Below are 17053 nucleotides of genomic sequence, written 5' to 3'. Positions count from 1 at the left end.
GGGAATTGAAGCCAGAGCTAAGCCCTTATATCCCATAATGCGGAGCTGTAAAACTCATGCACTAGCAAATCAGCTCAACCAATCAGGTCACAGAAGCTCCTGCTGCAATCTCTCCCGAGCATATTCAGATATCTTCTGCAAGGCAAAAGACAAAATCCCTGCATCATGCTAATATACTAGTGCTTCTCAATGAATTATATTATCAAAAAGTTAAATTTCCAGTAATTCAATTAAAAAAGTGAATTACTTTTTACTTTCAATAGGAGCGGGAGTCTCAGGCAGTGCACTTTTCAGCAATCCAATAATTAGCTAATAAATGGTAATTAATAAACAATATTAGTTCCATTAGCTCTGTGGTACCTCCAGCTGCATTTGCAAATGCAGCTTCACCAGCATTCAGAGCTCTACACTTGACAGTCAGCTTCCAAGCGGTGGCCAGATGTGCTCAGCAGTTAGTCTAGTCTGTGGTCTGCATTCTGATCTGCACGCTGCATTCTGCGGTCTGTCGTAGCAAATAAACTAAGCCTGGTCAGTGCCCAGTGCTGGCAGCATAGACTATAAGCAACATAAGCAGCAGCAGCTTATAAACGTAACCTATCAGCAGCCGCAGTTGATCTATAAAAGGTCCAGCGGTCAGGTTGAACTGCCCAAATCAAATCCAGAGGGCTATACTCAGCGTTTAACAAGTTCAGCGCCTCTCCAGCGTGCCCAAAATGCTTGGTGTGGCTGAGACGAATGGCACTTGGCATCCGTGTCCAATGTTTTGAACCAAGTGCCTGGAGTCCCTGCAGCTGAAACTCAGCAACACACAAGTCGCCCTCCCTGTTGTGCAACCATAGCAGGACCTCAACAGTCGGCTTTCCTCTTTAGCATCTGGGGAATTCAGGTTTGTACCGCAGTTAATGTATACTTTCCAGGACGTTGAGGGAATATTTTACCATCTACTGTTATTTTGTTAAATTGTTAACCTTAATTTTATGCCTTTAATGAAACATTTTCTTTGAGTCTAGACTTGCATTATTCAAAGGCCACTCCAGGATAAGATACAAGAAATTAGATATTACAACATGCATTTGCCAAAGGGTATACCTTTTTATAGATTACAGCAGTTTTCGTTTTTTTCATTAGAACTATTACGTGTCTCAGTGACATACAGGGGTGTGGCTATAGGGTGTGCCGAAGTAGCAGTCGCACCCTGTCCCTCATGCCTGAGAGGGGTTTAAAGAGGCTCTGTCACCAGATTTTGCAACCCCTATCTGCTATTGCAGCAGATCGGCGCTGCAATGTAGATTACAGTAATGTTTTTATTTTTAAAAAACGAGCATTTTTGGCCAAGTTATGGCCATTTTTGTATTTATGCAAATGAGGCTTGCAAAAGTACAACTGGGCGTGTTGAAAAGTAAAAGTACAACTGGGCGTGTATTATGTGCGTACATCGGGGCGTTTTTACTACTTTTACTAGCTGGGCGTTCTGATGAGAAGTATCATCCACTTCTCTTCAGAACGCCCAGCTTCTGGCAGTGCAGATCTGTGACGTCACTCACAGGTCCTGCATCGTGTCGGCACCAGAGGCTACAGCTGATTCTGCAGCAGCATCGGCGTTTGCAGGTAAGTAGCTACATCGATTTACCTGCAAACGCCGATGCTGCTGCAGAATCATCTGTAGCCTCTGGTGCCGACACGATGCAGGACCTGTGAGTGACGTCACAGTGCTGCACTGCCAGAAGCTGGGCGTTCTGAAGAGAAGTGCATGATACTTCTCATCAGAACGCCCAGCTAGTAAAAGAAGTAAACACGGCCCGATGTACGCACATAATACACGCCCAGTTGGACTTTTACTTTTCAACACGCCCAGTTGTACTTTTGCAAGCCTCATTTGCATAAATACAAAAATGGTCATAACTTGGCCAAAAATACTCGTTTTTTAAAAATAAAAACGTTACTGTAATCTACATTGCAGCGCCTATCTGCTGCAATAGCAGATAGGGGTTGCAAAATCTGGTGACAGAGCCTCTTTAAAGGCCCCTCTGCCGCACAAGAAGACACCAGTGTTAAGAACAGAACATGGTGGGTAGGGGACCCTGTAACAGATTTTGCATTTGGCCAAGAACTTCAAAGTTACACCCCTGGGGCACATCTTCCAAAATATAGGGTTCCCTACTACACTTTGCTTGAATCTACTACTGTTCTCGGCAAGTAGGCTCATGGACCACAAATACAGCAGTGTATCATCTTGTCCTGGTCAAGGTTCTAAAGTCAGAAATCACGCTTTACACTAAAATTCAATGTATTCTTACCATATCCTTTGCCGAAGATGTCTCTGGAAGATTTGCCAAGGTCCGTATAAGATGGTGGGACAGCCATTGTTACCTTTAAAAAAAAAAAAAAACACCACACTTACACAAGAATACTAACTGTGAGTTAGACAGAGTATACATGGTTAAAAAAAAAAAGAAAAAAAAAAGAAAAAAAAAAAAAAAAAAAGAGACCTATCCCAATTCAGCAAATTTAATAACCTGCAACTTAGTACTTCCAGGCTAATAAGGTCAAATGCACACGTTGCATATTACAAGTGGATTTGGCACGTGTGCTTTCCTGCGACAAACCCACATCATAAGGCCTCATTCACACTACTATAGTGTTTTTACTGTTCGCAAACACAAATCGCCGTCCGTGAGTCAGTGCCGTAATTGCTAACAAAAAAATAGGACACGTTCTATATTTTGTGGATCATTTCTACGGCTCAGACACACATCCGTAAATATATGGAAAGGAGTCCGTAGCCTATAGAAACGAATGGGTCCGCAGATTACCCCTAATTACAGATCCGGAATTACAGCTAAAAACTATGGTCGTGTACATGGGGCCTTATACAGTACCAGCAATGTAAAGTAAATGAGATTTCAAGAGTTCTCATCTACACACTGCAGAATTTTGTCGAACGTAAACGGACCTGCAGTGCGAATTTTAAAATACGCAGCATGTCAATTTATCTTGCGCTTCCGAATTGTATCTGACAAGTTTATAAAAAAAACACATGAAAACCTGCAGTTTAAAAACTTTTTCACCTATTTCCGAATCAAAATGTAAAAACTGCACCTAAAAACATCAAGAAACACTATTCGGTGCAGATTTTACTTGCGGAATTACCAGAGGATTTTATGCAGACTTTCTGCACCAAATTCCGCAATGTGTGCATGTAGCCTTAGGGATAGTTCACACAGAGTATTTTGTCGCTGTTTGACGTGGAAACAGCGCCAAAAAATAAATACATGACAGAAATAGCCTCCCGTTGATTTCAGTGGGAGGCAGAGGCGTTTTTTCCCACGAGCACGTGAAGCCATTTCTCTGGATTACGGCAATTCCCCATATGTGGTAAAACACTGCTGTTTGGACCCACGGCAGAGCTCAGGAAGGAAGGAGCGTCATTTGGCTTTTGGAGCGCAGATTTTGCTTGGTAATAGTTTTGTTTGGGGTTTTGCTGGTATTTCAGTTTATAATGTGGGGGCATATGTAATTTGTGTGGAGAACATCAGGGGTATATATAAGCTGGGCAAAGTACATCAGGGCATGATAAGAGGGTATAATAATGGGGTAAATAAATAATTCATAGATGTGTGGCCGGTGTCACACTGATAAATGGTGCCCAATCTTATCCGCTTTTGGACACTCTGCACAATTTCTGTCGCTATATTCTGAGCGCCAGAACTTTTTTTTATTTTTTCTCCACCGGAGCCGTGCGAGGGCTTATTTGTTATGTTACAATCTGTAGTTTTCATTGGTACCATTTTAGGGTACATGTGATTTTTTTTGATCACTTTTTATTAGATTTTTTTTGGCAAGCAAAGTGACATAAAAAAAACAAACATGTCTCTAGGACCAGAGGCAGGGATTAACAGCACGATCCGGGTGTCAGCTGGATTCACACGAACGTGTATTGCGTCCGTGCGGTTTTCACGCGCCACGCACAGACCAATACAAGTCTATGGGGCAGTACAGACAGTCCGTGCTTTTTGCGCAGCGTTTGTCCGCTGCGCAAAAAGCGCGACATGGTCAATATCTCTGCGTATTTTGCGCATCACGCACCCATTGAAGTCAATGGGTGCGTGAAAACCACGCAGGTCGCACTTCCGTGCGAACGGCCTGTTTCGCACAACAGCTGTCAAAAGGATGAATGTAAACAGAAAAGCACCATGTGCTTTTCTGTTTACAAACATCCGAATGGCATGTCATTATGATGGCGGCTGCGCGAAAACCACGCAGCCGCGCATCATATGATGCTGCCTCACGGAGCAGGTAAGTGGCTTTTGCGCAGGCAAAACACCGCGTGTTTTGCGTGCGCAAAAACGCCACGCACGTCTGAATCCGACACCCCTTAAGACATTCATCTAGAGGTGTAGTGAGCATTTTGACCCCACAGGTACTGTAAAAGATTGTGCGCAGCAGATGGTGCAGGGTAAAATTTGCAAATATATTGTGCCCAGCATGTGCCACCGGAGACAAACCCCATAAACTGTAATGTGCATTTTCCCGGGTACGGCAATACCCTACATGTGGCTGTTATTAGCTGCCTGGGCACACGGCAGAGCTCCGAAGGGAAAGAGGATGGTGATAATTTACCCCAGCTTTACTTACCCTGATGCACTTGCATCAGGGTAAGTAAAACTGGGGTAAATTAAAAATCAAGGGATGTATGATAAATTTTAAAACAATCTGTCATACAGAGCCCTGGTTTTTCGGGACACGTGTCACATTGATATATTGTGTCCTTCCTTATTCCCCTCTTATAGCAGACTTTGCACCTCTTTTGACTTTTTCCCTTCTTGCCAGTTTGGGGAACTTCTCCTGGAAAGTGTTGCCCTGGTACGATGCGTGTGGCCTCGCTTCCAGAAGTACTGGGTGGCTCCCGGTTCCTAAAGATTAGGTTCTTGATAATGATGTGCACGGCCAGCTTCTTATACCACACCGCATGGCGCTGTAGGGCTTCAGGGCTTGATCTGACAAGTCCACCGCTCCCATGTACCTATTGTAGTCCAGGATGCAGTCTGGTTTGGGGGTCTCTGAACTGGTACCTCGTACAGGTACATGGGTACTGGTGTGGGCATGTATTGTTGTCAGTACAAGGACATCTCTCTTGTCCTTGACACACAATATGCTGCTGCTAGAATGTGCCCTGCTCTCACCCCTTAGAGTCTTAGGGAGGCCTCTCAGATTTCTTCTAGCAGTGCCGCATGCCGCAGGACTTCTGGAAGCGAGGCACTTGAAGAGTGGGACGCTGGTATAAAAATTATCCAGGTAGGGGTAGTAACCCTGGTCCAGCAGTGGGTGCACCAAATGCCAAACAATTTTTGCGTTAACTCCCAGTAAGAGGGGGCATTCTGGGGGGCTGAATACTGGTGTCCTTCCCTTCATATATCCTAAATTTGTAGGTATACCCTGATGCACTCTCGCACAGCTTATACATCTTCACGCCATACCTTGCCCTCTTACCCGGCAGGTACTGGCGGAATTGAAGCCTCCTTTTAAAATCTACCAGGGACTCATCAATAGAAATAAAATTCTCAAGGGTGTATGCTTGGGAAAACCGGGCACTGAAACGGTCTAATAGGGGTCTCACAAACGGTCAAAACTGGGGTCTTCTCAGGGTGGGCACTGCTCATTATCAGTGTAATGCAAGAAGCGAAGTATTGCCTCATAACGCATCCTGGACATGGCCATGCGGTACATCGGGGTGTGGTATAAGATGTCCGTGCTCCAGTAGGTCCTAATGGATGGCTTTTTCAGAAGCCCGATGTTCAAGTGCAGTCCCCAGAACTCGCCCAACTCTGATGCGTCTACACGAGTCCACCTGTGGCATTGGGCATAAAATGGTGTAGGGTTCTTTGTTATATACTGTTGGGCATATAAATTTGTCTGGGACACCATAAGCTCTATAAAGTCATCCATAAAAAAGAACTTGTAAGTCCATCTCACTGAGCCCTGCTGTATTACATTTTATCCCTGGGCTGCGTGTGTACTCAGGGATTTGGGGCTCATAATGGTCTGGTGTGGTGGTCCAAACAGGGTCACTTCGCTCGAGGGATTTCAACTGTGGTGGTGGTGGTCCTGGGACATCTCCTAGGGGTCCCTCTTAATCACTGGATCCACATGTATTGTGTATAAAGCAAAAAAAAAAAACTTTTGAAAACTTGACAAGAACAAAAATAAAGTATACTCCTCTAACTAGAAGCAATAGACTGCTACCTAAATCTTTTTGTCTTTATAGAACGAGTGGACTTCCCTGACACTAAACCCAACTAGGGAGAAGGTTCCTAACACTAAACCAAACTAGATTATATGTGAACTTCCCAGACACTAAACCTTACTACGGCGACTATCCCCTGACACTATACCTAACTAGATTACTACAAGCTTCCCTGGCGCTAAACCTAAACTACGGTGACAGATTCCTGACACTAAATTCCCTGGCGCTATACCGAACTACTCCCTGACACTAACACCTGATTTTATGTGAACTCTACAGTGATGGATCCCTAATGCTAAACCTAACTACGCTTTTTGATGGTTCCCTGACACTAACCCGAATATTAAACCAACTAGCTGCTAACTTTCTAAACTAAACTTTTTTTGGTTTTAATTGTTTTTATTATATTGTATAAAGAAAATAAAATTAAAATAATCCACAGGGACCAAGAAATGTTGCCCTGAAGACTCAAAAGTGGTCAGTGATAGAGATCACGGACCAAAAATGTGGGTGACAAGGGGAACACAAGGACAGGAGTGGGAAGTGGCTAGAAGGTGGGAAAAGCAACAGAAAAAGAACATATCGGTGGGTGGGGGTTCTAACTACTCTGCGCAACCGCTCTCTACGACTAACTAACTCCAACAGAGAGTGGGTGCTCTGAGCTCAGAGCAGGAAATTATGAATGCGATCGCTGCTATTGGTCGGTTGTCACTGACTAACCAACAGCAGCGATCGCGGAGGCGGGACCACTACGATTGGTCCCAGCCCACTGAGCTGTGATAGCCTGCTTTCGGAAATAGCAGGCATCACAGCTCGATGAAACGCGATGCATTTTCCCCAGGACGTACTATTCCTAACGATGCGCTCAGAACGACTGACTAGTATGTTGTGGAGCGAGAAGGGGTTAAATGTTGCCAAAAGAAACTACAACTTCTCCTCCAGCAAAAAACAATATTGACAAAAAAAAAAAATATATAAAAATGATGGCTCTTGGAAGGCAGGGAGTGAAAAACAAAAAAAAATTCTCAGTCCTGAAAGGATAGGGAGGGTGGAGATCTCTATATCTTAACTTTATATTTTGTTCACGATACCTCAAATGGTTCTTAAGGAGAGGTATAAATTATGCTAATAGTTGTAATAATTTGCATGAGATGGGTGTGTATATTTCCCACCAGTACCACTTGTTCACTTTGCTTGAAAAGGACTATTGCATGGGGCAAAACGTTGCCGTTTCACTACCGGTGAATACATTTTCAGTTTCATATTATGGCCACTGGAGCGCAGCTCTCTATTTGTGTTATTATTTTGTGCCATTATTCTCTCTAAGCCCAGGTTTGGGGGTCAGCCTGGTGAGTGGAGTACCCACTATTTGGATCAAGAATCCTTTTCAGTGCCGCCCCATTGAATATGTTGGATAAATTACGTTCTCAAGCCAAAGTGTCAGTCATGTGATTTTTCCTAAATTGGTAAATTTCAAAGCAACTGATATTTATGGGTTAATCATACACATCATCCAGCCTAAGGCTTCTTACTATTACTTTCAGTACAGCCCCTCTCTAGTTCCCTGTGCCATGCTGTGGAATATTTGCTGCCCATCCAGGCACAGTAGATACTATAGTGTATGTGCACACTGGAGGTTCTGACGTCACAGTCACGTCTCTGCACTCACGTGACTGCTTTCATACTTTTTCCTCCTTCTTCCAGAGCGCGACTAGACGGCAGGGGATACACTGAATGGGTCATCTGAGTTGGGGGGGGCAGTCTGCTTTGGGGTCTGTGCAGCGCTCTGCCCGGGAACTCCACACTGTTACTAATGTCCCTATCCATATATGGGCAGCGACGTCAGGAGTTTCCCATCGCTCCAGCGCCGGACACAGGAAGGGGAAGTATAATAATATTTGTGCTTTTTTTTTTTGTGTGTATTTGTTACAGGTCCGTTTGATCGACTACTTCAGATTCGAGGACTACTTCGATTAGTGTTTTTTATTTGTATTTTCATTAAAATACCCCTGGACGTCAATAAAATATTTTTTATACATATATATATTTTTTTTAACTAGATTACTTCTTTAGTAATGGCCACTGTCTGATTGACATTATTCAGGCAGGTCTTAGTGTTAGCTGGTGAAAAGGAAAGCACTGACCCCCATTATTACCCGAGTACCCACCGCCACCAGGGGTACCGGGAAGAGACTGGTACGATCCAGTACCCGACTAATAGCAGTGATGGTCAGGTAAGCGGTCAGCCACAGGCCAGTATTAGTTTGAAAAACCATGGCCTTCTCCTACCCTGGTAATGCTAGGCTGCTGCTATGTTGTATCTGGCTGGTTATGAAAAATTTAAATAAATTAGAAAAAACGATGTGTGGTACCCCCCCCCCCCCCCCTACATTTTTAATAACTAGCCATATGTAACATTGTAGCAGCAAACTAGAATTACCAGGGTGGGATAGGCCTCAAACTTTTCCAGCCTGCAACCACCCCAGTGCCGAAACCATCACTACAGATTGTCAGATACTGGATTGTACCCGGCACTTCGAGCTACACCTCGTGGTGGTGGTGGGTACCGGGTTAATAATGGGAGGTTAGTGTTAGCCTTTTCCCCAGCGAACACCAAGTCCTGACAGCTACGGATGCTGTGACAAAGATAGTCATTACTAAGGCGGTAGCAATAAAACGAAAAAAAAAACAAAAAACAAACAGACATAGAAAGAACTATTTTAGTGAAATAAATAAACACACAACCCTCGTTAACCATTATAGTGCGAGAAAAAAACGCCGCCATCGAAGTAGTCCTCAAATCCGAAGTACTCCTACAACCGCACCAGTAAAAGAAAAAAATAATAATTAGTAACACAAAAAAGCAAAGCATTTATTATACTTACCTTTCCTGGAACCAGTGCTGGAGGCGCAATGTCAGCGAGCTACGCTTTTTCCAGAACTTCGGGAGCTATAGGGAATGTTAGCACTAAAAGTGCCAAGGGCAGCGTAAACTCTAAATACAGCCCTGCTTTCAGCTACACTCTCCCCCCTGGCCCCCCACTGAACCATTGCCTCCTTCTATACCCTTCTCCTCCCACAGAGAATCTGCCACCGTCTGTGTCCCCCACCACAAATAAAGTACAAAACCCTCTTCAATGCCCCCTGCACCCCATGAATCCCCCCACCCTACCACTTTCTGTGCCCCTCCCTCCACCTTGTCTATTCCCGGTATGACCCCATGAGAGCGCGGGCACATTCTGACCCCACAAAGACTCCCTTGCTCCGAATGCTGTCCCCCCTCACCTAAAACAGTGGCCTGTCTCCTGCCCTTTATCCTGTCCCTGCTCTCTCGCAGAGCCATCACCTTGTGAACCCTCCTTGGTTCTTCGTTCAACATCTGCGGTTGCTGCTCGAGTTGCCGAGAAATTGGCCAAAGCTGCAGTACATGGTTCAATGGTTGTAAGAATATGGTAACAAGTCCAAAATAGCAGCGAAAACGCCAGAAACCAACGATAAAGCAGAGATCAGATCAAGCTCTCTCTGCTATGAAAGCAAGAGAAAATGGTGACGGGGCGAGCACCTTCCTGTGGGTGTTTTTAGTGGGTTGAAACAAAAAAAAAAAAAGATATACATCCGATCTAAAAACAGTGAAAAATCGTTGATGATCGGCTGTCAAAAACGGAAACCCGGATTGGATGCAAAATTGACTAAGATGGGCGGACCCTGTCATATGAATAGGGCCTTACTGGCATTGCCGTATGTGTAGCAACCTGAGCTATAAAATATAAGTTTTTTGGTCATCTAGCCCAATAAAAAACTGTATTTACCCCAAATTGGTACCAATTAAAATGTCAACTCATCCTGCAAAAAACAAGCCGTCACACCACGCCAAAAAGTTATGGCTCACAGAACATGGCTAGACAAAGCAGGGGGGCTTCTTGTGCAAACGAAGTAAACAAAAAAACCTGAAAGATTTAAAGCGGCTCCGTCACCAGATTATAAGTGCCCTATCGCCTACATAATCTGATTGGCGCTGTAATGTAGAGAACAACAGTGGTTTTTATTTTGAAAAACAATTATTGAGCAAATTATGAACAATTTTAGATTTATGCTAATTAGTTTCTTAATAGATATCTGGGTGTGTTTTTACTTTTTACCAACTGGGCGTTGTACAGAGAAGTGTATGACGCTGACCAATCAGCGTCCTGCGCTTCTCATTGTTCCAGCCCAGCTTCTCTCACTGCACAATCATGCTGTAACAATGGGCTGGAACAATGAGAAGCGCAGTACGCTGATTGGTCACTGATTGGTCAGCGTCATACACTCCTCTGTACATCGCCCACTTGGTAAAAAGTAAAAACACGCCCAGTTGTCTATTAAGAAACTAATTAGAATAAATCTAAAATGGTTCATAATCTGCTCAATAATGATCGTTTTTCAAAATAAAAACCACTGCTGTTATCTACATTACAGCGCCGATCACATTATGTAAGAGATAGTCAAGTTATAATGTGGTGATGGAGCCGCTTTAAAGAGGCTCTGTCACCAGATTTTGCAACCCCTATCTGCTATTGCAGCAGATCGGCGCTGCAATGTAGATAAGAGTAACGTTTTTATTTTTAAAAAACACGAGCATTTTTGGCCAAGTTATGACCATTTTTGTATTTATGCAAATGAGGCTTGCAAAAGTCCAAGTGGGCGTGTTGAAAAGTAAAAGTCCAACTGGGCGTGTATTATGTGCGTACATCGGGGCGTTTTTACTACTTTTACTAGCTGGGCGTTCTGACGAGAAGTATCATCCACTTCTCTTCAGAACGCCCAGCTTCTGGCAGTGCAGACACACAGCGTGTTCTCGAGAGATCACGCTGTGACGTCACTCACTTCCTGCCCCAGGTCCTGCATCGTGTCGGACCAGCGAGGACACACCGGCACCAGAGGCTACAGTTGATTCTGCAGCAGCATCGGCGTTTGCAGGTAAGTCGATGTAGCTACTTACCTGCAAACGCTGATGCTGCTGCAGAATCAACTGTAGCCTCTGGTGCCGATGTGGCCGACACGATGCAGGACCTGGGGCAGGAAGTGAGTGACGTCACAGCGTGATCTCTCGAGAACACGCTGTGTGTCTGCACTGCCAGAAGCTGGGCGTTGTGAAGAGAAGTGGATGATACTTCTCGTCAGAACGCCCAGCTAGTAAAAGTAGTAAAAATGCCCCGATGTACGCACATAATACACGCCCAGTTGTACATAAATTTAAACACGCCCACTTGGACTTTTACTTTTAAACACACCCACTTGGACTTTTGCAAGCCTCATTTGCATAAATACAAAAATGGTCATAACTTGGCCAAAAATGCTCGTTTTTTAAAAATAAAAACGTTACTGTAATCTACATTGCAGCGCCGATCTGCTGCAATAGCAGATAGGGGTTGCAAAATCTGGTGACAGAGCCTCTTTAAAGAGAACCTTTCACCTCCCCATACTGTGCAGCATGTAATGGGCAGGGCTGAACAAACCCTGGGGCACTTTACATTTTTCTCTACCCTCCTCCGTTATTTAGATAACGGTGCCATTATATTTGGTGCCCGATATTTAAATAACCCCCTGAACTGTCAATGGGGAGTGTACAGGCAAGGGGGCGTGTTACTATGGCTGTGACACTGTCCAGTCAGATATGGACAGTGTTATAGCAAGAGAGAGGATAGAGGAGAGAGCATGCGCTAGGGCGATCTCTCTTCAGCTCTCAAGATCAGTTGTCTGCCGAACTGGCAAGGGGGCGTGTCACTGCTGCGGACAGTGTAACTGCTCGGCAGCGCATGCACTGTCCGTAGCAGAGACACGCCCCCTTGCCAGTTCGGAGTGAAGCTCGTACAAAAACAGTCCATCCCCCGCCGATCAGATATACATTTTTAGGGACTGGAAAACCCCTTTAAGAGCAGTGTCAGAACGAGGCTGGCCATACCACATTCCCCATCACTGACGCAACATCCGGTAATAGAGCCGAGGAGAAAACAGAAAGTACTCTGATCCACAGAGCAGCAGGTTCAGGACCCCTGTCAGGTCACACATGGCGAGACGTGGGGGACCTACAAGGGATCACTGCATCATATGAACTCCAACTTGCAGTGTAATCTGGGCTACCATTCCTGAGGAGCATCATCTACTCCGGGCATCAAGGGTTAAAAATAGAGTTTATAATCTAAGCATTATTTATGCTTTATATGAAGCGCATGAGGTTTTATATCCGGGCTATAAGGGAATAATCAGCTGACAGGCACGTCCAATCACAGGGGAAGACATACCCGCTACTAGGGGCAATAAGGAACGCGCGGTCACGTCCTATATATAGCGGCGGCCACAAGGCTATGCGGCGCAGAGTGGGGGCAGCCATCTTGTGAGAGACGCAAGAACGCGCAGCTTCAGGTTATAAATCGCACCGGTGTCCTGACCTGCCAAACACGAGCAGCTGAAGTAACGACACCACTGATTTATGTACGGACTACCAAGCTGTGGTGGAACTACTAATCCCAGCATACACGTGGCATGCTGAGAGTTATAGTCTCACACCAAGACAGGGTGCAGAACATGGACAACATAGGAAGGGTGCACAAAAAGGTTCGCCGGGTAATAACACCACTTATTACTTCTGTATTCTCCACTACACAAGTCTCTAATTACTAACATCCCAGGACTATAGACACATGAAAGATGGGGAGGATGGCCGGACTACACGCTACAGCACATGCAATGACAGCACAGGCCTCCGCTTCCCACAGCTTCCAGTCACTGCTCCTATCATTCTAGCGCTGCATCCTGCTGAACCTCTGAACCCTCAGCGATTCCCCATCACACAGGCCTCCGCCTTCCCATATCTTCCGTACCGGTCCCGCCAATACCTGTGCTTAGTACTGAGCGAGAGGTCCTGTCCGGAACGTGCGGCTGGAGGGCGAAGTGAAGGAGACACAGAGCCTGTCACTATCCAGCTCCTCCCATTCATCCACGCCCCAGCCAGCACGCTGCTGCCCTCCGCAGTGCCTGTACAACCCAACTACATAACAAGCTGATAGGCCTTTTAATTATTAACGTTTCGCCTTGTTCTGACACACGAGGCTGAGTGGCCTGAGTGGCCTGCAGTAGACTACAGAATAGCAGTTTTCTCTGGTGGCTAATGCTGGGCAGCCTTTACACACACGGGGCCTTGAGAGGGCGGGAATAAAACCGGGAAATTGGTGGGGGCGTGGTCTAAAAGATTTTTTTTTATCTAACCTTATGTCCGATTATCAGTAGGTGGCGCTGTCGTATGTACTCGAATGTTCTTGCGTCCGTGCTTGGATCGGATCCTCGAGTTTCACACAACCCCTTAATGACCATGCCATTTTTTACGTTTTTCCATCGTCACATTCCAAGAGCTATAACTTTTTTATTTTTGCGTCAAAATAGCTGTATAAGGTCTTGTTTTTTGCGGGACAAGTTGTATTTTTTAATAGCACCATTTTGAGGTACATATTATTTATTGATTAATTTTTATTAACTTTTTTTCGGGGGGGGGAATAGAAAAAAACCTGAAATTTCGCCACTCTTTTTCGCTTCTTAAATCAACACCGTTTACCGTCTGATATTAATAACACATTAACTTTATTCAGCGGGTTGTTACGATTGCAACGATACCAAATTTGTATAGTTTTTGTATGTTTTACTACTTTTACACAGTAAAAACGCTTTTTTCCACAATTATTTGTTTTTGTGTCTCCATATTTGAAGAGCCATAACGTTTTTATTTTTTTGCTGATGCGGTTGTATGAGGGCTTTTTTTTTTGCGGGATGACTTTTAGTTTTTATCGGTACCATTTTGGAGTAGATGCCACTTTTTATCACATTTTTTATAAGGCTGGATTCATAGAAAACAGCAATTTTTGCATGGTTTTTTATTTACATTTTTACGACATTCACCGTGCGGGTTAAATTATGTAATAAGTTTATCGTTGGAGTCGCTACGGATGCAGCGATACCAAATATGTGTAACTTTTTTACTTTATTTTGTTTGTTAATAATAAAGCAATTTGTAAGGGGAAAAGTGGGTTTTTAATTATTTTTTTCACTTTTTTTTTTTCACTTTTTATGAAACTTTTTTTTTTTATACTAGTCCCACAAGGGGACTTCAATATGCGATCCTCCGATCGCATTAATAATACACTGCAATACTTCTGTATTGCAGTGTATTATGCCTGTCCGTGTAAAACTGACAGGCATCTGCTAGGTCATGCTTCCGGCATGGCCTAGCAGGCATTTACTACAGGCAGACCTGGGGGCCTTTATTAGGCCCCCGGCTGCCATCGGAGACACAGACACTTGGCGATCTTATTGCCGGGTGTCAGTGGGATGAGAGGGAGCTCCCTCCCTCTCTCCAAAACCACTCAGATGCGGCGCTCACTATTGAGCGCCGTATCTGAGGGGTTAAATGGGCAAGATCGATACTAATATCGATCTCACCCGTTTGAGCAGGGACGCCCCCAGCCCTCAGCTACCAGAGGTAGCTGAGAGCAGGGAGATATAAGGCTGGGTTCACACAACCTATTTTCAGACGTAAACTAGGCGTATTATGCCTCGTTTTACTTCTGAAAATAGGTCTACAATACGTCGGCAAACATCTGCCCATTCATTTGAATGGGTTTGCCGACGTACTGTGCCGACGACCTGTCATTTACGCGTCGTCGTTTGACAGCTGTCAAACGATGACGCGTAAAATGACTGCCTCGTCAAAGAAGTGCAGGACACTTATATACATTATATGCAGGACACTTCTTTGCAACGTAATTTGAGCCGTTCTTCATTGAGTCAATGAAGAGCAGCTCAAGATTACGGGCGTCAAAGACGCCTCGCATAATATGAGGAGGAGCTTTTACGTCTGAAACGATGCAGCTGTTTTCTCCTGAAAACAGTCTGTCTTTTCAGACGTAAAAGACAGTTCTCGTGTGAACATACCCTAACGGCTCCCGGCTCTGTTTATTCCGATGCAGCGCCGTAAAAAGGCTATTGCATCAGAATAAGGGCAGATACACACGAACGTTGCGTTTTTGCGCGCGCAAACAACGCTGCGTTTTGCGCGCGCAAAAACCATTTGACAGCTGCGTGTGTCATCCGTGTCTGATGCGCGGCTGCGTGATTTTCGCTCAGCCGCCATCATAGAGATGAGGCTAGTCGACGGCCGTCACTGTCCAAGGTGCTGAAAGAGCTAACTCTTTCAGCACCCTCGACAGTGAATGCCGAACACAATATCGCAAAACCTGTAGAAAAAAAAGAAAAAGTTCGTACTTACCGAGAACTTCCCGGCCGTTGCCTTGGTGACGCGTCCTTGGTGACGCGTCCTTGGTGACGCGCCTCTCTTGACATCGGGCCCCACCTCCCTGGATGACGCGCCAGTCCATGTGACCGCTGCAGCCTGTGCTTGGCCTGTGATTGGCTGGAGCTGTCACTTGGACTTAATTGTCATCCCGGGAGGTCAGACTGGAGGAAGAAGCCGGGAGTTAGCGGTAAGTCAGAACTTCGTTTTTTTCTACAGGTTCATGTATATTGGGATCGGAAGTCACGGTCCATGGTGCTGAAACAGTTTAACTCTTTCAGCACCCTGGACAGTGACTATCTCCGGACGTCGCGTACCGTTAATTTTTTTGCCGGGTTCGGCCAAAACGAGTTCGGCCGAACCCGGTGAAGTTCGGTTCGCTTGTCCGGCTTCGCTCATCGCAAAGACACTCCATTTGGATGTTCGGAAACAGAAAAGCACGTGGTGCTTTTCTGTTTTCATTCATCCTTTTCACTGCTGTTGCGCGAATCACGCTCGTCCCACGGAAGTGCTTCCGTGTGGTGCGCGTGATTTTCACGCACCCATTGACTTCAATGGGTGCGTGATGCGCGAAATACGCGGAGTTATTGAACCTGTCGCGCTTTTTGCGCAGCAGACAAACGCTGCGCAAAAAGCACGGACTGTCTGTACTGCCCCATAGACTTGTATTGGTCCATGCGTGCCGCGTGAAAACCACGCGGCCCGCACGGACCGAATACACGCTCGTGTGAATCCCCCCTAAAGCCCTTTAGTGGCCGCTGTAAAAACACTATGGGGCGGTCACTAACGGGTTAACCCCTTAATGACCAGGCCAATTTCAGTTTTTCATTTTCGTTTTTTCCTCCCCGTATTCCAAGAGCCATAACTTTTCTATTTCTTCGTTGACATAGCAGTAGGAGGTCTTGTTTTTTGCGGGACAAGTTGTAGCTTTTCCTGGCACTGTTTATTGTACCAAATAATGTACTAGGAATCTGAAAACAAATTATTTGTGGGGTAAAATGGGCAAAAAAACCAAATTTTTTTTGGGAGGTTTTATTTTTATGGCGTCCATCAGGCAGTAAAAACAACATATTCACCTTATTCTACAGGTGGATACTATTACGGCAATACCTAATTTATGTTTTGTTTTATGTTTTACCACTTTTAAAAAAAATAAAATAATTTGTGTCGCCAAATTCTGAGAGCTATAACTTTTTTATTTTTCCATCAATTTAGAGGTGTGAGTGCTTATATTTTGCGGGGCGAGCTTTAGTTTTAACTGATACCATTTTGGGGTACACGCGACTTTTTATTCCTTTTTTTGGGAGAGCTAAGGTGACCAAAAAACAGCAATTTACGTGTTTTATATATTTATTTTTTTTACGTCGATCACCGAGCGGGTTAAACAATGCTATATTGTGATAGTTCGGACTTTCACGGACGCGGCGATACCAGTTGTGTTAACTTTTATTTTTTTTAACATTGCTTTAGGGGAAAAGGTTGTTTTTTTA

General features: G+C 44.8%; 1 protein-coding gene across 3 annotated transcripts in view; it reads right to left on the bottom strand.

Annotated features, from left to right (window-relative positions):
• Window positions 1–17053, bottom strand: part of VDAC2 (voltage dependent anion channel 2) — a 60490-nt gene that overhangs the window by 19211 nt on the left and 24226 nt on the right. Inside the window, exons 1-2 of one of the 3 annotated variants that reach the window (XM_075841770.1) lie at window positions 13120–13256; window positions 2298–2370 (exon numbers count right to left, since the gene is read on the bottom strand). In XM_075841770.1, the coding sequence (XP_075697885.1) occupies window positions 2298–2364 (67 nt within the window). In that variant the 5' untranslated portion in view covers window positions 2365–2370; window positions 13120–13256. Of the gene's footprint in view, window positions 1–2297; window positions 2371–12185; window positions 12213–13119; window positions 13257–17053 lie in introns of those variants that run through there. The other 2 variants (XM_075841769.1, XM_075841768.1) reach the window with 2 other exon arrangements.

Source organism: Rhinoderma darwinii, chromosome 11 (genome assembly GCF_050947455.1).
Source record: "Rhinoderma darwinii isolate aRhiDar2 chromosome 11, aRhiDar2.hap1, whole genome shotgun sequence".
Classification (NCBI taxonomy): Eukaryota; Metazoa; Chordata; class Amphibia; order Anura; family Rhinodermatidae; genus Rhinoderma; species Rhinoderma darwinii.
Note: the sequence above shows the minus strand (reverse complement) of the source record. Positions and strands in the feature narration are given on the sequence as shown.